The following is a 22,115-nucleotide window of genomic DNA, read 5'->3' on the forward strand; positions in this document are numbered from 1 at the left end:
TCTATTACACTGAATAATATCCTGAGTTTTGTTATTAGTTCGTAAGCGATTAAGAACAATTTCTCCCCAAATTCATATTAACATAATGCTTTGTTTTGTAATTACCATTATTCTCCATGGTGATTTTCAATGTTAAGTTAACAACACTGTAATGCAAGGATTTTTAAAATCATCAGACATTTAAGGAAGTGCAACAAATACTACCATGATAAGAACACATAAGTACTTTACAAATGAAATAATATGTAACCATTATGCATTATGCTAATAAGAATGAGGGGTGCTTACTTGTCATTAAAAAAATGTCACAATGCAAAAACAAAGCAATTGTGCTACAAAGAAAGAAAGGGCTTTGCTCCTATAAGCAAAGTGTCATTTCCAATTTCTTTTGATTTTAGGGTAAAATATGTCTGGGACATGTTCTTGACAGGTTTCGTTAGATTCACCAATGAGATTGTGTGTAATCATGGTAGTAACCAGGTAGTAATAGTGTCTGTAAAAATTAAGGTAAAATATGTGATTAAAACAGCGACAGTGAGAACCCGAATAGAGGAGTGTGAACTTCTGGAGGACTGTAGATTACAGATTTAAAAGAGCAAAGCTATGCTTTTGCTTACCCATAGTTCTCTCATCTCATACCATCCCAGAAGTGTGTGACTTACTTTCTTCTGCTGAACACAAATGAAGTTTTTTAAAAGAATATTTCAGCTCTGTACGTCCATACAATGCAAGTCAAGAAGGTCCAACAATTTGAAGGTCAAAAAGCACATAAAGGCAACATAAAATGAATCCAAAGACTCCAGTGGATTAATTCATGTCTTCAGGAGGGATATGATAGGTGTGGGCGTAAAACAGATATATTTCAATATATCAATATTTAAGTCCTTTTTTACTATCAACTCTCCCTGTTCAGTAGGTGGTGATTATATAGGTATATATAGGTATTTTATTTCGTTGTGTAGTCTCATGTGGTCCTGTGTTGGTCCTTTGTTGTTTTTATGTAGCACCATGGTCCTGGAGGAACGTTGTCTCATTTTGCTGTGTACTGTATTAACTGTATATGGTTGAAACGACAATACAAACCACTTGACTTGACTTGATATGCACAAAGAATGCAAATCTCCTAAAACAAAAGAAGAAGGACTCTTACAAAGACGAGCGCTTAACACGGCTGTTTAAAAGTGGAGATTGATAGTAAAAAAAGGACTTAAATATTGATTTGTTACTCACCCACACCTATCATATCTCTTCAGAAGACATGGATTAAACCACTCGAGTCGTATGGATTAACTTTATGTTGCCTTTATGTGCTTTTTGAAGCTTTACATTTCTGGTCACCATTCACTTGCATTGTAAGGACCTACAGAGCTAACATATTCTTCTAAAAATCTTTGTTTCTGTTCAGCAGATGAAAGAAAGTCATACACATCTGGGATGGCATGAGGATGAGTAAATGATGACAGAATTGACATTTTTGGGTGAACTTTCCCTTTAACACCATAAAACATGCATATATAAAGTGATATGACACTATTTATATTTTGTCAACCGACAAAAGCAGCCAGATGTTTGTGTGGTGACTTCCTCAGGCGAACGGGAGTTTTGTTTGTGAGCATCTAGATTCTGTTCGTGAGCGTCAATTTAACTTTTGTGTCTACTGAAATGTGAAAACCATTTTGAAATGTATATTAGTTATACTTATATGTTAAAAGAATATGTATGCTTTAAGACCTCATTTTAATTCACATCAAATTAAATACTAAAAATGTGAATATACAGTTTATTTTATTTTAAGTGTTTTAGAGCCATGAAATTGAAATTGTTTTTATTTTAGCATTCATTTTCATTTCAAATAACTACAGAAAAACAGAATACCACTCATGCAGTGGTTGATAAAAAATAACAATGTTGATGCTTTAAAAAAGTACTTTTTTCAGGATCACTGTATGAAAAAATTCCACACACTATAAGTTAAAGAGGTATTTCTTGAAATTGCATCAATAGAGGTTACTGGATCTGGCATCAAAACTACTGGCTAGTTGAGTATGTGTGTGTTTGTGTGAACTTGTGTGTAAGAGAGGGAGCGCTTACGACAATAACATCATGTCCTAACTAGGCGCGACAAAATATTACAACAATCAATCAAATGTCTTGCATGTAAATCTGCATTTGTGTCCAACCAGCAGCAACTGTGATGAGTGACAGAACATTCTGTCAGTAGCCCCACGGCCACAGCAGAATCTTATTGGTCCAATGTCATGCTTCACATATAGAGCACAACAGTCTGGTTTCGAAAGTTAAAATCTCATAATTTATTTCTATATTTAGTAGGTCCTCGGTGGCGCGGTTACTCGCCTCAATCCGGGTGACGGAGGACAAGTCTCAGTCGCCTCCGCTTCTGAGACCACCAATCCGTGCATCTTATCACGTGACTCGTTGTGCATGACACCGCAGAGACTCGCAGCATGTGGAGGCTCATACTACTCTCCGCGATCCATGCACAAATTACCACACGCCCCATTGAGAGCGAGAACCACTTGATCCCGACCACAAGGAGGTTACCCCATGTGACTCTACCCTCCCTAGCAACCGGGCCAATTTGGTTGCTTAGGAGATCTGGCTGGAGTCTCTCAGCACACCCTGGATTCAAACTCGCGACTCCAGGGGTGGTAGCCAGCGTCAATATTCGCTGAGCTTCCCAGGCCCCCAGGAAAATAGATTTTTAACAATAACTTGCAAACCTTTAAAGACAGACCTATCGTGAGCTCTGAGGTTGGTAAATGCTTCTGTTGACCCCATGTGACTCTACCCTCCCTAGCAACCGGGCCAATTTGGTTGCTTAGGAGATCTGGCTGGAGTCTCTCAGCACACCCTGGATTCAAACTCGCGACTCAGGGGTGGTAGCCAGCGTCAATATTAGCTGAGCTTCCCAGGCCCCCAGGAAAATAGATTTTTAACAATAACTTGCAAACCTTTAAAGACAGACCTATCGTGAGCTCTGAGGTTGGTAAATGCTTCTGTTGACCCCATGTGACTCTACCCTCCCTAGCAACCGGGCCAATTTGGTTGCTTAGGAGATCTGGCTGGAGTCTCTCAGCACACCCTGGATTCAAACTCGCGACTCCAGGGGTGGTAGCCAGCGTCAATATTCGCTGAGCTTCCCAGGCCCCCAGGAAAATAGATTTTTAACAATAACTTGCAAACCTTTAAAGACAGACCTATCGTGAGCTCTGAGGTTGGTAAATGCTTCTGTTGAAGCCATCAGTTCATTTTAAATTTCGTTTAATAGTGGAGACTAAGAACTACACTACCCATGATCCCGAGGGGAAAAATCCACCAAAAAGACAATTGTGGCAAAGTGCACCAAAAGAGCTCTGCAGTGATCGCACACTCCCTATGGAAAACATGAATGCAAATAATACTTCCGGAACCAAGATGGCTGAAAAAGATCTGTTGTGCTCTATGAAACCTCAAAAGTCTTCTGATTGGCTGGAATTGTGTCACGTCGTGTTGTGTAGCTTAAAACTTGTCACATCGCGCCTGTTTTCGACATGATGTCGCATGATAAACTATAAATAAGCACATTCAGTTCTGTTACAATGAAACTTCATGGTATCCACATAATTCTTAATATCTGCCTTATAAGAGGCCGAAATGTGAAAAGTAGACCTTCAAGTTCCTTCAATTTGAAAACTGCAGTTCGGAGCAGATATCTGAGGACTCCCATCAATGTTTTTTAGCTCTCTAATGGAGATGCTGAGGACAGAGGAGGTGTTGCATCTCCTCTGCAGACTCCAAAAACCAGCATTCATGGCAAGGTGACCTCTACCCTGCAGGTCATCCCTTATTCTTATGGTTCCTGGGGTTCCTCACGGTACAAGATCCACTGTGTATGCACCCTAGCCACAATAGCTACGACTGCAGCATCCATACGGGCATCACTAGGAACGCTGCATCGCTGTTTCCTTTCAGAGTATTTCCAAGGAATTACTAAGGAATCTCTTTGGATTGAACCGTAGGTTTGGATTGATTTCACCGGTTGCGTTTTATTTGTCTCTCTCATCCCACACAGCTGCAGTTGGCTGCTGAAAGCCATTTGATTGTCTGCCAGCTCGTCTGTGCATCCATGAACGAGACGGTCTCAAAGCGTGTGGGCCTGCAGCAGGGATGGGTGCTCACCTTGCGGCTTGGAATGCTGCCATTATCTGTCAGCACCTTCAGGGCCAAGTCGTAGTTCCTGCGGGCACTCATGCACGTCCCAACACAGTACTTGAACATCACGATTTCGTCCGAGTCATATCCAAGCCCTAGGTCACGCACCCTCATCTCCTTCTTCTCCAAACGACAGTCCTGACTGGTGCGACCTCGTGTCCGGTTACGACGTTCCTTTCGGTCCTTAGGGGATTTCCTCAAACTGGAGACGTTTGTAGAGGAACGCTGCCACCGGATTCTATGTCCCTCACCCTCCTCAGCCACTAAAGAAACATAAAACACATCAATTATAGTAAAAAAAAAAATTGTATATTTAGTTAAAGTTCGGTCTGTTACAGTTTGATACATGTTTGTTCCAATTTGCACTTTATCATCAACTAAAAAAAATATATATTTATTTGTGTCGACATAAATGCAATTTAAATAAAAAAGTGGGAAGTGTTAAAGAATGGTCTGCCAAATATTTAAATTATGTCATTTACTTAACCACATATTGTTGAAAACCCCTGGACTTCTTTTCTTCCATGGCACACCAAAAGGTAAATTTTTGAAGAATAACCTGGCCGATCTTTTCTATATAATGAAAGTAAATGGGGATTGGGACTGTCAGTCTCCAAAATGACTAAAAAAAATCTATAAACACCAAAAATGTTCAGGGCTTTTCCTCAAAAATGGTCATTCACATGATCAAAGTTGGTTTATTATATAATTTAATTAATATATAGCAATAGTTTGAATTCCCTTGCAAAAAATGTATCCTGGTTTTACTAAAATAACCATATTTTAACCTTGATATTCGTAGTAAAACCATAGTAGGCCTACTAATACAGGAAAACAAAAACTAAAAAACTATTGTAATAAAATACAATTATTGTCATATTTTTGTGGTTATTTTGATTTGACTACAAATACCATGGTAACATGAGTAACCACAAGATTAACCATGGTTAATCTATTTATAAAACCATGGTTAATATTTGGATACAGTATATTGTATTAAAAGCAGGATTTTGGGGGGTCTGTGTAGCTCAGCGTGTATTGACCCTGACTTCCACCACTAGAGTTGCGAGTTTGAATCCAGGGTGTGCTGAGTGACTCCAGCCAGGTCTCCTAAGCAACCAAATTGGCCCGGTTGCTAGGGAGGGTAGAGTCACATGGGGTAACCTCCTTGTGGTCACGATGTGTGGTTCTCGCTCTTAATGGGGCGTGTGGTAAGTTGTGCGTGGATCCGTGGAGGCTCCACATGCTGTGAGTCTCCGCGGTGTCATGCAAAACGAGTCAAGTGATAAGATGCGCAGATTGACGGTCTCAGAAGCGGAGACAACTGAGACTTGTCCTCCGCCACCCAGATTGAGGTGAGTAACCGCGCCAGCACGAGGACCTAGAGCGCATTGGGAACTGGGCATTCCAAATTGAGGAGAAAAGGGATACAAAAAAAAAAAAAACATTGTTATTATTATAAGCCTATTATTATTATTATTTGACTAAATAAGGGTGTTTCAAGGCTTTATTGATTTAATTTCTTTCATTTGTATTTATAATTCACTGCAAAATGTGTGCTTGACATTTCACATTTTGCCAGGTGACATTTCAGAAATACCAGGATAAATCACAGTTAACAACATATTCCACAGTTAATGTGGCCAACAAATTCAGTTTCATCTGGGTAAGAAAATAAATTATAAAATGCTATATTTTTTTAAAATAATAATGGTATTATAATAATAGTAGTAATAATAATAATAATTATTATAATAATAATAATACAATTATTATATATTATATTATTATTATTAGGCTATTAATAATATTATTAATGGGTATATTTTATTAATAGAAACTATAAATGTGAGAGTAACATTTAAAAATGGGCGTTTCATTTAGTTTTGGCACACTTCCGGTTTAAGCCCCGCCCACACCCAGTCCTCTCCGAATACAGTTACAAATACAGATAATGGTTTTGCTGCACACCCCTAATAGACACGCATCTAAAAGTCCTGTAACTTTGCCTTAACAAGCCATGCGAATACATAATTTGCTTAAAAATTTAATAAAAGAGCCACAGTGGGTTTTACGTCCTTTTTTATTTCTATTTTGCGCCATTTCCACATGAATGACAAATTTATTTTCTTAAACACGGGATGGAAACGCTGCTTTACTGGCAAATTGTTATTGCAATATTCAGACTTTTGGCATAAATTCAATTCTAAACTTGACTAATGACATTAAGTGTTCTTGGTTTTTCACATCATTGCCGTCAAACCTGAACGTGACCCATATTATCAGTGAATAATGACTTTGGTCTATTCCTCACACAAACCCATTAAACCGTATCAATATACAGGTATAACACACATAATGTAAGGACTACTTTTATGGTGTGTTTTTTTGTTGTTGTTGTATTTTTGGAGCTTGACAACCCCACTCCCCCTTCACTTTCATTTATGTAACAGATCTATTGTTGTGTTTCTAAAAAAGAAAGGTTTGAAACAACATGAGGGTGAGTCACTGATGACAAAAGTTTCATTTTTGCATGAACTATCCATTTAAAAGCTCCTCTCCAGAGAGGACAGCTGGTAGCACGTGTCTCTGATGCATTAAAATATCCTTCCTGACTGTACAAGGCCCATCCGATGCCCGCTGTAATGTAACACTGACATTTCAAAAGGTGATAACACCAGTGGCCCTGGTTCACACCTAAACAGCTGATTGTGTAACAGTAAATGCCTCTCAACCGAGTTCACACCACTGTAAAATTCTTTACGTTATTGGCAGGGCACATTATCACCACAACTCTCGACTGTTATTGTACTGTATGTACAACTCATGCTGCAGAGTTACACAGCATTGAACACAACCCCTGACATGCTACATCCTGTTTATAGATTTTTGTTTAAAGTCAGTCAGTGAGGAGAAACTAGGAATATGAATTAAAAGTTTCTTCAGGCAAAGACTGGGGTAATTTGCTTCCAAGAGAGCAATTTGCTGTGTCAAAACCTGCACGGAGGAGGTTTGGAATAATACTATATTGCATAACACCAATGATGGCATCATGTTAACACTGAGATTTCAGCATAAAATGGGTCATTTCATTAATAATAAGGAATTACATTTTCTTTTATCTTTTGGGATAAAACAGCTTGATGTTCAATGATAACATGCTGTAACTTTCAGAACTCAAAACGTCCTGCCCAGTTCAAAAGGAGCACTGTTTTTTTTTTACTGTAGCATTTTTACATTTTACAATAAAATAATTTAGGCCTGTAATCCTCATCTGACTTTGCATTCCACACATTTTTTTTTTTTTGCATTATTATGTAAACAAATATTTTATTTACACAGAATGGACTAAAATAAAAATAGAAGAATAGAGAAGAAAAGGAACTTGCCTTGAAGCAAGATGCTGACAGTCACAGTGACAGTGACATAACAATAACATCATCTGAAAAGGGTTTCTCCATAAATGGTGACTTTAAGGTGTTAGGGTGAATGTCACGGAAACACGTCTAGGTCACATTTCACTCCCAAATCATAAAAAATACATTATATTTTACATAAAGAAAATTAAATCGATTTGTTTTTCTATATAACATAACTTTCATGACCAAAAAATATTGTTTTTTTATTATTCACTGTTGTGATTCACAAATACAATACAGTATTCTTTAATATATTACAATTCAAAATACTGTAATTATTTTATTTAAATATTTACATTTTATTTTACATTTAATATTTTTATTTTTATTTAATTTATTTAAATGAGCATAAATGACATATATTACATATATTAAAAATAATAACATGTAAATAATAAACAATTATTTGTATAATTTTAGAATTATGTTTTTATAAAATCATATATTTTATATTTAAATTTACATTATTATATTTATAATAATGTTAAAAAATAGAGCATTTTATATATATATATATATATATATATATATATATATATATATATATATATATATATATAATTATATATTATTATATATTATTTTTAAAAATAATTATTATTATTATAAATATTTTTTTATACAGTAAGGAGAATTTGGGTGGTGGGATGTGTTTAATTGTCATGAAAAATAATGTTACAATGCAAAATAAATCTTAATGGTCTTACAAATAAGCTTCTTTTTCTTTGCTAAATATAAAGTCTTATTTCATTCTTTTGATTGTGGGGTGAAATGTGACCCAGACAAGTTCCTTACTGGTTTCGTTTGGCCGTTAAGGCTTTGTGGAGTATTTTTGCTTTTGTTTGAGTACACTGAAAGTGTAACGCATCAGTCCCAAAGGATTCAAACCTCTGACAGGTGTGAAAATCTAAAAGCAATGACGCTTGAGATCACTTCACATAAAATAGTCTGAGACTAAAATAGTAGGAGAAACATCTGAGACAAAGTTGGTAGTTAAACGAAACAATTACAGTGCAAACACTATTAAGACCCAGAACTATAAAAGAGAAACACCTACGACAGCTTGGTGAAGATGAATGGGCTTCTACCTGCTGCAGAACTGGCAAGATGGTTTGCTACACAACCTTTGATATACATTTTATGACAGCATATCATTTGGAAATTGCACACATCTATCATCACACATAACAGCAAATGCTTTGATGGGTTCATTTTATTGTCGGTACAGATGTAAAGTCTCCAAATGTAATAAGAGGTTTTGCAAATATGTTAAAGCTGGATGTGACTTCTTAAGTGAAGTGAACGGTAGATATCACATGGGAAAGTTAACAAGAGGTTTATTTCTAAATAACTCATTATTATAAAATATAATTATTATACTAATAAAAGTAGTCAAGACTTTACGATGTGTGCCTATACAGAAACTGACTTCCAAAAATAGCCTACCCCAAGTAATTTAACAATACAGTATAGACCATTTCAAGAATGTAAACAAAAACACAGGAATTAGAATGGTCCAGATGTATTTCTGGGTCCTTAAAATAAAGCCTCTTTGCATATGCGTTATTGAGTTGATTGACAGGTGATTTCTGTATCTAAAAGGTGATTGGCTATTTTACCTGTAAGGCGGGTTGACCGTTGGGCGTTCTAATTTCTCCCATTCATTTTAATAGAAGTGGCCTGTCTCTGCTAAATAGTCTCTGTTTTGACAAGCAAGAAATGTTCCTGGAACGATGACGTCACCAACGAACAGTCCTTGAAATGGTCTATATATATATATATATATATATATATATATATATATATATATATATGACAACTAGCCCCAGTCTCCCTTATATGCTTTAAAATACAGTGTCTATGGGGTACAGACCATGCAGTCCTGCCCAGGGTGCTTTGCTCAGCCACTGGTCTGCGTTCTTCTTGGGTCGGCCTGGAAAGGTCAAAGGGGTTCCTAGTATGCTGGTGTGGGGTTCCTGTGTCTCGTCCTGCAGGTAATGTCCATCAATCAGACCCAGAATACACACAACAACTAACAGAATCACCTACAAGCACGAGAAGAGAGCAAAAGTCAGAATATAGAAGTATAAAATGTAATGCATTACTAATGTGAATCACTATAAAGAAAGAGCAGACATCTAGTGTAAAACACGTTGACATTTTGTTGAAATCTAATCTTTGAGGTCAAATTGACCCGGTTGCTAGGGAGGGTAGAGTCACATGGGGTAACCTCCTCGTGGTCACGATTGGTGGTTCTCGCTCTCAATGGGGCGTGTGGTGAGTTGTGCGTGGATCGTAGAGAGTAGCATGAGCCAACACATGCTGTGAGTCTCCGCGTTGTCGTGCACAACGAGTCACGTGATAAGATGCGCGGATTGCCGGTCTCAGAAGCGGAGGCGACTGAGACTTGTCCTCCGCCACCCAGATTGAGGAGAGTAACCGCGCCACCACGAGGACCTACTAAGTGGTGGGAATTGGGCATTCCAAAATTGGGGAGAAAAGGGGATAAAATAAAATAAAAATATCAGATTTAGTATTTTTTTTTTTTACTTTTTTTTTTTTTTACATTCATGATGGGTCCTCTCTGTTTTTTTTTTTGTTTGTTTTTGTCACATAACAACAGAATGGCTACCTGCATGTTGGTTACACCACCTGACTTTAAATTAGTGGACAAAAGTTAAAAATAATATTTTAAAACAAAACTGTTTTGTTGCTCATTTATTTAAGAGATACTATTTTGAAGATTATTCCAAACTACTTGTGCCAACATTTCTTTTTTAAGAATTTAAGTGCTCTATTTTTGTGAGTCCGCAAAGCTTTACGACCATGTGCAACGTCTTATACAATTTTCGTGAGAGCGCTAATTCTAAGTGCAATTTTCATGCCAGTGCAAGTGGGCATGTGTAGAGCGGAGGAGGGCGTGGCCAGGCTGGAACAACGCACGCCAATCAGCCTGATGGGGGCGCGCGATGTATAAAGGTGGCCGGTGACGATAGTTCGAGAGAAAGAATGACCGGCAGCTGCTCTGTGTGTTTATGTTTGTGTGTTTTTGGTTCAGTTTGTTTTTAAACTATTATTTATATTGCCAAGCCGGTTCTCGCCTCCTTTCCCTTATATCCCTTTACAGCATGGTTGGGGGTGTTTGTGCTACTGTGGGTTTAGGCATGCAAACTGTGGATGTATTGTATGTAAATGACGTAGCGCAAACCATAATTTGCTATTTTCGTAAGAATTTGGTCGTTGCGCTAAGACATTTCTATGTCACGTCTTAACTCAGCGCAAAGTCCAAATTCAGCTCCTGCATTTGCAGTTTGGAGATTCCACCAGCAGATGGTAATAAAATTAATGTCCAAACTCTGAAAATACTGTATAGTGGAACTTTAAAGGAGCAATATGTAACTGACATCAAGCGTTTAAAATGGGTACTGCAATACAAATGTAAAAATATTGGAGAGAGTTGTCTCCCCCACGCCCTCCACCCCAGACACGAAGCTCACGTGGGTTGTCGGGTTGAGGACACGCAACAGGAACGAGCAAACTGACAATGGCAAGCGACGAGCCTTACAATGTAAGTTAATCAGATAATTATTTTGCAAAATAATAAGAGGTGTCGAAATACTTTTGGGAAATGGGCAGGATCACACAGGCCAAAACACAAACAGAAATTCCGGCCGTGAACGGACATTTCAAAGTAGAATATACTGGCTGTATATGAGGGAATGGACTATCCACCTTTTTTCTACATCCCCTGATGCTTAGCGAGAAATATGTGCGTTACTTCCGTTGTCAAGTTAACACCGCTGTTGTTGTGGTGTACGTCCATTCGTTCTTTCATTGTGATGTTGGGATTTTGAGGAGAGCATGTATGATTTCGTATGGACAGATCACTACATCAATCACTATATCAGTGTGTTACTGAACGATAATAAACTGCAAAAAAAGTCATAAAGACAAAGAAAGTGCAAACAAAACCGGCACGCTGTTACTCTCCGATGCAGTTGAGATATAATCTTAGCACAAACGCAACATTCAAGCAAAATGATTGGTTGTTTTAGTGGAGTAACTGTGTTAGTTCGGCTTCAGATACATTTTTAAATGTGTATCCAAATACTTTTGGGTCACTGTAATGGCATGCATGTGCATAGAGTGCTGGTGTGTTTTCAACACTACCAGGGTTAATCTCCATGCACTGTCATGGCCTGCCAATCACTCCTGTGTGTGTTATATAAACCCTGTGTGTGTATTACAGTAAACTGATCCCTGATGTCCGATCGGCCCATTCAGATGGATATCCCCTCCCCACCCCCAAACCTGCTCTGCACCCAATCTCCACCCTGCTGTAATGAATTTACACTGCCAACACTTCAACCTCTTCAATTACTTAAGTAACACCCAACACCGGCATAATGCCCGCTGAGTAAATATTTCAGGGTGACTTAAATGAACGAGTGTCTGTCTGTAAAAGATCTGATGAAAATCTACATACAAACAAGTCCAAACCGACATGCTCATTTGGGTAACACAGACAAGCAAAGACCAAACTGGAATAGAGATGATATGTCAAGCAGCATCAAAGTATGTGTTTATTAGGAGGCATCCTAAATGATGAGGACTGCTCACCTTCCAGTTTCTCAGGTGACAGCGGGCAGATGTTGCCATGGAATTCTCTGTACTTCTCCACCCTTTGCCATCTAGAAAAGAAAAAAGCAGCAATCGCTAATCAGAATAGAGTTTATTTGATATGCATGTAAATGCACGGACGCTAAAGATACAGAATAACCAGTGGTGTTATAGGATGCCATCCTGGAGTGGGTAAGTTCATCAAATTGCAAAACAAGATGCGCCCCTCTGCTAAATATGGTCTACATATAATGCCACACTGTCTCTTCAAATAAAATATGTTTATAAAATCGTTCGTATCGTTCGAATGTGTTGTGTTCTTACAGGCAAACTGACATGACTGCAAAACTGTACTAATAATTGAGTAAAATTAACATAAAAAAAAAAAAATTGTTAAAAGAAAAACATAGCCTACGTATACTTATTTAGAAACATTTCTTTACTGCTTGAATTTAATTGATCAAAGTAGTTTTTTCCCCAAGTCTACTTATTGTTTTTCCAACAGAAGTGCTTGATTATTCTCAAAACAATTAATGCCCTCTAGCAGCACAAGTTTTTTTTAATTCTCCTCTCTGCCCAGTAGGAGGCGATATGCACAAAGAATGTGAATCGCCAAAAACAAAAGAAGAAAGTGAAAGTGGAGATATAGTAAAAAATGACTTAAATATTGATCAGTTTCTCACCCACACCTATCATATCTCTTCTGAAGACATGAATTAAACGGTTGGAGTCTTTTATGCTGCATTTATGTGCTTTTTGAGTTTCAAAGATTTGGACCCTGTTGACTTGTATTGTATGGATCTACAGAGCTGAAATATTCTTCTAAAAAAAAACATTTTATTTTGTTCAGCAGAAGAAAGTTATACACATTTGGGATGGCATTAGGGTGAGTAAATGATGAGAGAATTTTCATTTTTGGGTGAACTCTCCCTTTAAAATACTCCATTACATGGCTGTTACTTTGTTTTTTAAAAGTGTCTGGGAGTTACTTACAAAATAATGACTTGTTGGTCTACAGGCCAGCTTTTTTGCTTTGAGTGTGAGAAGTCCTAGGTTTGAATCTCATGTAAAAGCTTTTCTTTTTAAATAATACAAATTGCAGCTGTATGTCAGTGGATGCATATCAGAAGCAGAATGCATTTTATTTTGTGATATTGCTAGAATGGGGTGCAGATCTATTCTACTGCCAACATCACCATTACTATAAATTGTATCTTTATACAAGCGTAAAGATTTTGTTCAACATGGAGCAAATACATTTGGAGGCAAAAGCATGTTTAAAGTTAATTGTCGAAGTCTGGATGGGATGTCCTGATACCTTTTTAACTACATAACAACAGTTTATTTCAATGTTATCATCCAAATTGTATTTAAATACATTCATTATTTTAAAACTTTAATCAAAGGAAAATATAACAATTAATTGGCAATAAAATCTTGTTTTATTTTTATCAAATGAAAGGATTTTTTACAGAACGTCACAACACAATCCAAAATACAGCATTGGAGTTTAATTTTGTCAATTATGTGCTGCATAACAGAACATCACAGAATATTTACTACTGAATTATTATTATTACTACTACTATTATTAGTAGTAGTACTAGGGGTTGTACTAGTAATACAATGAATATTACATAACTTTACAGTAGTGATATATTTCTGTCATGCTTTTTTCATTAAAATTTTGACGTAGCTTTTATTTTGAAGTGTTTCCGGTTAATAGTGGCAGACGGCAGTCCAGACAAGCCGGTTGCTACATGACCTCTACGGCTGATTTTTTAATTAAATAAATATATCTATATGTGCCTTGCACTACAAATTTGCACTCATCCGTTACAAACAGAGAGCGTGATGTTCGTGATGGTGTTTTCCCTGTATGAGCCATGGAGGAGCTTTAATAGGTACGTGCAGCTGGCATTAGCACACCCCTGTCTCCACACATTCACAACGCTCACATGTGAAGCGCACCACACATGCAAACTATATATATTTATCACATTAAATCGCAGCTTTTGCTGTAAAATAATCTCACTAGGACATAACGTAATTTTAATTTGTGCGCTGAATGTTTAGATAATGACATTCGTAGGTCAGATGGTATCGTTTTTTTGAATCGTAGCATTTTTACGAGTATATGAGCGTGGTGTCCGACCCAATTCTGATACCAGTATCGGTTTCCGTTTGGGGGCCAAAAGCATTAAATATTATTTCCTTATATTAAAGTAGATGTATTGCATGTGACTGCTCAGTGTTCTTGTGGTGCCAGCAGCCAGTTAGCGTTGCCAGTGTTCATTTTAATATTTTATTTTAGTCATCACTTTTGTCAATTTTAATGACTAAAATGGCATTTTATGAGTCGACGAAAATATCATACTTTGTACATTTTGGTGATGTTTTGTAATAACCAAATATTTAAACACTTTATAAAAATGCATACATGCTTAGTTCCTTAAACCTGTAGCCTGTTAAACATTAAAAAAATTATTACTATTAGTTACTTTTTAGAATCATTGTGAATCCCGTTTATGTCCTTCATTGTCTGTGTAGATATATTGTAAGATTACGTTTATGTTGTAGATATAGCTAAATAATCTCATATAAATCCCATATAGGACATTTGAGTGAGCAGGTTCAGTTTTTTCATTTCGTCAGTAATCTTGTTGACAAAATTAACACTGACCGATGGTGATGTGCCAGCCAAGCAACTGCCATTGAAATGAATGGGAATGCTAACAGCTCTCTCCAGGTTTGTTAACCTACAAGGTTTTTCCCCATGTGTCAAAAACCATGTGAGTAGATGTTTACCTACTTTATACAGTATCTGTTGCACTGTCTGTGTTTGAAGAGGTTAAGACAGCATGAAAGGAACTTTATACAACAGGTGACGTAAATGAAACAGTTTTGTAAAAGGACCAAAGAGTGTTTTTTTTCGTTCCAGGCAATTGCGTCCTTAAAAAAAGAAATGTATTCTTTTGTTTACTGTCTATTTCAATAAAGCATTCCAGTGTAACCACCTAAAATTCACATTATATCATCTTTAATCACACTGCTCAAAGGGGGAAACTTGACCACAAGTATAAACATGCATATACTGAAAGGCTCTCATGTGTTGCACAAGAACTGCACGCATTTAATAGTGGCTGCTAAAACAATTATACAACAGGACGTGATAAAATTAGCAATGTATTTTAGACCTGCATGAGTGAGATGTCATATCTGCAGCCTTAAATATCTATTTTACAGCACGGTGCTGCTATGAATAACCTGCGTTTGTCAAAGACTGCAAGGTGTTGCGAACACTGGCACAGTATGAATAGTTTGAGATGAATAAAGGTTTGTAGAAGCCTTAAAACCCGCTACAAACCTGACCATTCTGGCAATGAGCCGCAGTGTAATCCAGTGTGACGGTAGTGTCACAGACAGCAGGGAAACAACGATAAACGCATAATAAAATGCAACGAACCATATAATAGTGCATGATTAGCAGAGCAAGTCCCAAATTATATGGCCAGTAATAACAGTGATGTTTATTAATAGTGACCATTAATACATGACCCCAGAAGATGGAGGCAAGCAGCTAAAGGTTGGCCCTTAACCAAATATTTTCAAGCAGCAAATCACTAACACAAGCCTTCAAAAGTAGATCAAAGGAAGTAAATAACTCTGAGGTATGATTCACAGTTGAGCAACTGCCTTTTCTTCAACTTCAAATTAAGAAAGAGATTCATTCATCACTGTGAACACATGTCGAAACCTGGATGCTTTAGTTGTGGTAAAATATGTCCCGATGACACAGCAGGAACATTTAAAGAAACAAACACAAATATATATATATATCATACAAATTAGGCAACAAGAAGCCTAAGTCAATATCCTTTTCCCTCATGTACATGCAAAGTTAGATTGTTAAACTGATATGAAAGCTTCCGATTTCAAAATACAATCACACCAAAATACTAGTGCTGTAGTGCATCAAATTCCTGGAAAATGCCTGGAATGTACTGTATATTTGGCACCAATTATGTTTCATAAAGGGGCAAGTTTTTCATCTATTTTCAGCATGCAAGTACTAAACCAAAAATGTTAACTTAATCCAAAATGTGGCCCCCAAAGCATTTGGACACTTAAGTCACACTTAAAATGTACTGTTTAAGTGTGATTGCAATAGAACATTAAATATTAAAGCATGCTCTAGTGCAACTCAAAACAATGCGTTAATCCAACTCACCTGCTGTGTTGTTGATTCTACTAAAAAAATGATTAAAGTTTATTATAATAGAAAATCTGCATCAAGATGCAATATTTATGTTCTTGAAAGTTGCTAGAACTTCAGAATAGTATGTATAAAAAAAAATAAAAAAAGATAATTCATGCTCATGTTGTTCCAAACCGGTTTGACTTTCTTTCTTGAAAAAAATTAGTCTTTCTTTTCCATGCAGTAACAATGAATGGGGACTAGAGCGTTCAAGTTAAAAAAAAGGATGCTAAAGCACCGTGAAATTATCATAAAAGTGGTCCATGTAACTTGTGCGCTATATTCCAAGTCTTCTGGAGACATATGAGAGCTTTAAGGGAGAAACAAGCCGAAATTTAAATAGCTATACACTAATAATCTTCCCCTCCGGTAAGCTGTTACCTCAAAAACCGCTGTGACTGATTAATCATTAAGTTAGGGAGTTGAACTCGAGAACCAGATCAATCAGATTTGTAAACTAATCATTCACAACGTTTTGTGAACTGGATAATAAAATTCACTGAAAATATCGGACTCAAATGAACAATTTGTTCAAGAATCAGACGTCGATACTGCTCTCATAAACCCGCCAATGAGAGCCAAGGCGAATGTTATGATTTTTTAGTCAATAACGACTTAAATTTCAGTCTATTCTTCACCTAAAGCTTGTATGACTTCAGAAGAACATGAGGGTGAGTAAAAGGTTTCATTTTTGGTTGGACTATTCTTTTTGAATTCCCATGAAATCACTCGGCATGTGTCGTTTTTCTTTCCTTAAATTTCCAATCGAAACAGGAAGTTGAGTTGGGACTAAACAAACGGCTTTTAAGAAAAATAACTAGCCAATAACCTTTATTTTATGCCACAGACATGAACATGATTTGTTACTTGTCAGAAGTAGGCAGTGTTTGGGGGAGGGACATTCTCATTCTAGAGAGTATTTTATTGGACAACTTTTTTTTTATAAAAACATTACATGAACAAACAGCAATGAATCTGGAATCGGCAACAATTATATTGCTAGGTCAAAGCTAACAGCTCAAAACTCCAACATACTTATTTTTAACCATGTAATCATGTAATCTATAAAAAGTAACTAGTGTGATTACTATTCTTTTAAAATTGTTTTTGTAATCTGATTTTACGTAATCCAGATTACAGCTAATCTGTTACTAGCCAGCACTGCATAAACCAACCAGCACAGTGTTGTATTTATGAAAAAAAAAAAAAAAAAACACCTAATAAATATCCATTCTATTTTAAAATAAAGTGAATAAAGTCAAAATATAAAAGTATTTTTAGCCAGCTCATATCAGACATCTGTTAACTGTTAAGTGTTGCACGGTATTCACCATGTATACCATGCAACAAAATCAAGCTTCAACATAGCGGCAGTACCACAGTGTTAACATTAATTACAATTTTATGAACAGTATTAATATTTCAAGGTTGTGATATCTGGTTGAACTCGGCTGTGAAGCGAAATTTGCAGCTCAGACTCTCTCACACTGACGTAATGGCATGTATTTAACTCCAGGATTGACGAGTAATGGAATACATGCATTATGTATTTAAAATACAAGAAATATGTAACTTGTTACAATTACAGTTACATTCAAAAAGTATTTAGATTACTGAAGAGATTACTTTGCATTTTATTGTAATTTGTTTCATTTAATATTTAGTCCTTTCAGATAGAAAACATACATATAAATGATGCGATCCAAAGTGCGTTTGAGCAGCGGTGAAACACTTTCTTATGATGTGTTACATTCATACGAGCAGACAGAGAAGTTTTACGTAAGTTTGGAGCAGAAGAAATAGAAATAAACTTTGTGTAAATTGTTAGCTTTACGCTAAGCTAAAATGCTATTTCTAGCCATTGTACATGCGCACGTTACCAGACACGATCATATTTTTATTTAAAATATCCTTATTTTTCTCTAAGACCTTTTGATATTAGGGCAAAAATCATATTCTTTATTAAATTATTAAATTATAAATTAATTTATTATCAAAATGTTTGTATTGTTTTCCTGTAAAAATATCACAAAATCCTTAAAACAAGAATCACACTTTGATTTATCTTGTTTGAGAAGCAACACTGCATAAGACATTTAGTTTTTTCAAAGAATGTATTTTTAACATGTGTATTTTGTCTTACTGTACTGACAGAGTTTTTATAGACAAAACAAGTGAAAAAAATCTACTGTATTTACTATGCACATTGAGAATCAAAGGGTTCATCCAAAAGCTGGAAAATGTTGCTTTCAGAGGCTTTATATGGAGTTAGGATGAAAATAAGGAGTCTTTCAAACTGTTCTGAGACCAGTGCAGACAAACAGCACACTGGAGGTTAAGTCATTCACTAAATAGGGAGCAAGGGAGCATCCTATAGCTCTCCTATAACTGTTCTGAGACCAGTGCAGACAAACAGCACACTGGAGGTTAAGTCATTCACTAAATAGGGAGCAAGGGAGCATCCTATAGCTCTCCTATAACTGTTCTGAGACCAGTGCAGACAAACAGCACACTGGAGGTTAAGTCATTCACTAAATAGGGAGCAAGGGAGCATCCTATAGCTCTCTTATAACTGTTCTGAGACCAGTACAGACAGACAGCACACTGGAGGTTAAGTCAGTCACTAAATAGGGAGCAAGGGAGCATCCTATAGCTCTCTATGCAGTTAAGTGCATTCACTCCTAAAATCTGATCAAAAGTTCAGTTTCAGGCTGCAGATGATGTTTGGATCACTCAACATGTTTGACACACATGGGACAATGATCATCAGTACATAGATTCACCATTTATAATGGATCATTTTATTTGAACATGGTTGGCAGTGATTGGATGATGCTGGACATTACTTTGAATCTGAATTAATTATGCTAATTTCTGATGTAATGACGGTTATAAAAATGTCACAACTCAGTCCAGCTGTGCACATATGTGGACATACATTTTTAGGAAAACTATTTGCTCTAGAAACAAAAATATGTATATTATATATTGCTTGTTTATTTGGCGCTACTAGTTACAAATCAAAAAGGGAAATGGAAAATGCAAACAGCAGTCACGCTCTGGTCTCAAGAGGTTAAAGCAAACATACATGGACTAAAAAACAGAAATCACCTATTTTGATTTCAGGCACGTCTCTGGTCTAAGAGAGATGAGCTGTTGTGGTGGGAGCATTTTGACAGTTTTTAAACATGTTCCTGTATCTACAAATGAAGAGGCATCTGTTTGGATTCTCGACTGAGAAACTTCTGTGCGAGCGTGACAGTGGAGAACCAGATGTCCAGCTGTGAACCGCCTCAAACACACACACACACACACACACACACACACACACACATCTATCGCTCATCTCCTTGTTTCTGTGTGGCGTACACAGATACACACATCTGTCAGCTCCATTAAGACAAATGAACCTGCTCGTTGACATGATGAATCAATAACATTTGGCAAATAATACAATCCAGTGTGTGTGAAACAAATCAGATACACTTTTCCGGAGTGTGTGTGCATTCTCTGTGGGGTCCGAGCTGTCAGGAGAAAAAGGAGATGTACCCCTTACACCTCATGGGAACACTGGGGTGGCTAAAGTGTGTTAATGAGAGTAATGGTGAAACAAACGAAAGCACAAGTGTGACATAGTGAAATAAAATAGACTGAAAGAGGTATTCCGGAAAGCGCTTGCATTTGTTTTCTGACGCCAATAACGTTCCACATCGCTGTTTGTAACTTGTGAACCAAATTAATTTAGTCTCTGATCCTCCTGCAATTTATATGGATTATGAAATGCCTGGCAAAAGAACAGACCTGTTTAAGTCTCAACTTTGTCTCAGATGGTCATCATAAAAAAGCCTTGAGAGGACTGATAATAGACACAAGAGAAAAAATAGGTGACATACAGTAAGATTATTGAGCTATAACATGATTTGCAGAAAGTATAGCTCAGATGTGCTCTTGGAGGAGTTCATATTAAGATCTCTGACTTTGATGCATACTTTGGTATTTCAGCAAATCTGAGTAAAGTGTTTTTGCACAGATCTCTTCTAAAACTCCAGAGGAAATCCATCTGAGATTACTCCAAGAAATATGAGAAAAGCAGGAGACTTGTGTAAAAGTGCTCTCAATTTAATCTCACAAATGCGATATTAAAAAGATCTCTTTTTGATTTTGATTTCTATATTTACATGAATATACCTCTTCTATTATGAACATGTTTTCCATTTCTGTCTTCTTATTCATTTTAATATTAAAATGTAAAAAATGCTAAAAGTAAATACTGTCAAAGTAGTGTTACTGTTTCGGAGGAAAACTAAAATAAATACAGATAAAAGTTAAAAACTTGAATTAAAGAAATGTTGGCATAAATAGTTTGGAATAATCTTATTATTATTTTTATTATTATTATTTTAAAAATAAGTAGTGAAATAATTTAGTTTAAAACTATTACATACATTCGAAAAACCTTTGTCCACCAAATCAAAGTCAGGTGGTGTAACCAACATGCAGGTAGCCAAAAAAAAGCATAAAACTCTTTTGACATTACTTTGCGAAGTTGTAAAAAAATAAAAAAATAAAAAATCGAACTATTTTCGCTTTTTATGCAAATGCATTTTTTTCAAGTCAAATGGAATAAACCTAATACAACTTTTTGCCATTTGTTACTAGAAATAAATTTTTGTCAAAAACAATTAAAAATAAATAAATAAATAAAAATCGATATTTTTAGTTTGAAAAGAATATGTATGATAACTTTTTTAAAGATGGCATTTCAATACTGTTTTCTTGATGGTTAAACCACTTGACATTTTTAAAGTTTTAAATTATTAGTTTTAATTAGGTTAAAAGTAAAACATTTTAAAGTTGTGTTACAGTTTCAGAGAAGAAAAACAAAGTTAAAAACTTTAGTCCCTCATGACTGCAAAGTTTTGAAAAAATATCCGAAATTAATTTTTTTATGCCAATGCATTTTTTGGAGAAATCCTAATAAAACTTGTTACTGAACATTAATGATTATTTGCAACAAAAAAGAAAATTATATATTTTTAGCTTGAAAAAAAATGTATGCCAACTTTTCTATATGGATGGTATTTTAAAACGGTTTACTTGATGGCTACACCACTTTACTTTTTTTATTTTATTTTTATCCCCTTTTCTCCCAATTATGGAATGCCCAGTTCCCACTACTCGCACCCTGGATTCAAACTCACAACTCCAGGAGTTATAGTCAGCGTCAATACTCGCTGAGCTACCCAGATTATTAAAAATTCATAAAAACCAACATGAACACAAAGATTAAATTTCTACAAACATGTGTTTTAAACAAGATTTTTAAAAGATTTAACTGCAAACCAACTCATCTAGTTTGGAGTCTTAGCCTCAGACGTTACACCCACAGTCTGTTCACAGTCTGATGCTTATTGCACACACAACTGTGAAGTGCTTTCTCGATCTGGCAAGCTCTAATTTGATTGGCTGGATTCACTTAGCATAAGGGCGACGTCAGTACTTCTGAAATTAACATCAACACAATTTTTTTCTTTTGCTATTTCAACAGTGTTTTCCCTAAAATATTAATGGAGACTGCATCGCTATTATTTGAATTATTATTTTTG

The 22,115-nt window shown here is 36.1% G+C and overlaps 1 protein-coding gene across 1 annotated transcript in view; it reads right to left on the minus strand.

Annotated features, from left to right (window-relative positions):
* Positions 1-3,705: 3,705 nt before the first annotated feature.
* The window catches only part of LOC127646143 (neurturin), a 28,974-nt gene continuing 10,564 nt past the window's right edge, over positions 3,706-22,115 (minus strand). The window contains exons 2-4 of the mRNA XM_052129593.1: positions 12,252-12,322; positions 9,505-9,676; positions 3,706-4,475 (exon numbers count right to left, since the gene is read on the minus strand). Coding sequence (XP_051985553.1) covers positions 4,060-4,475; positions 9,505-9,676; positions 12,252-12,322 — 659 coding nt within the window. The 3' untranslated portion in view covers positions 3,706-4,059. The remainder of the gene's footprint in view (positions 4,476-9,504; positions 9,677-12,251; positions 12,323-22,115) is intronic.

The sequence above is a fragment of the Xyrauchen texanus genome, chromosome 7 (genome assembly GCF_025860055.1).
Source record: "Xyrauchen texanus isolate HMW12.3.18 chromosome 7, RBS_HiC_50CHRs, whole genome shotgun sequence".
In the NCBI taxonomy this organism is placed as follows: domain Eukaryota; kingdom Metazoa; phylum Chordata; class Actinopteri; order Cypriniformes; family Catostomidae; genus Xyrauchen; species Xyrauchen texanus.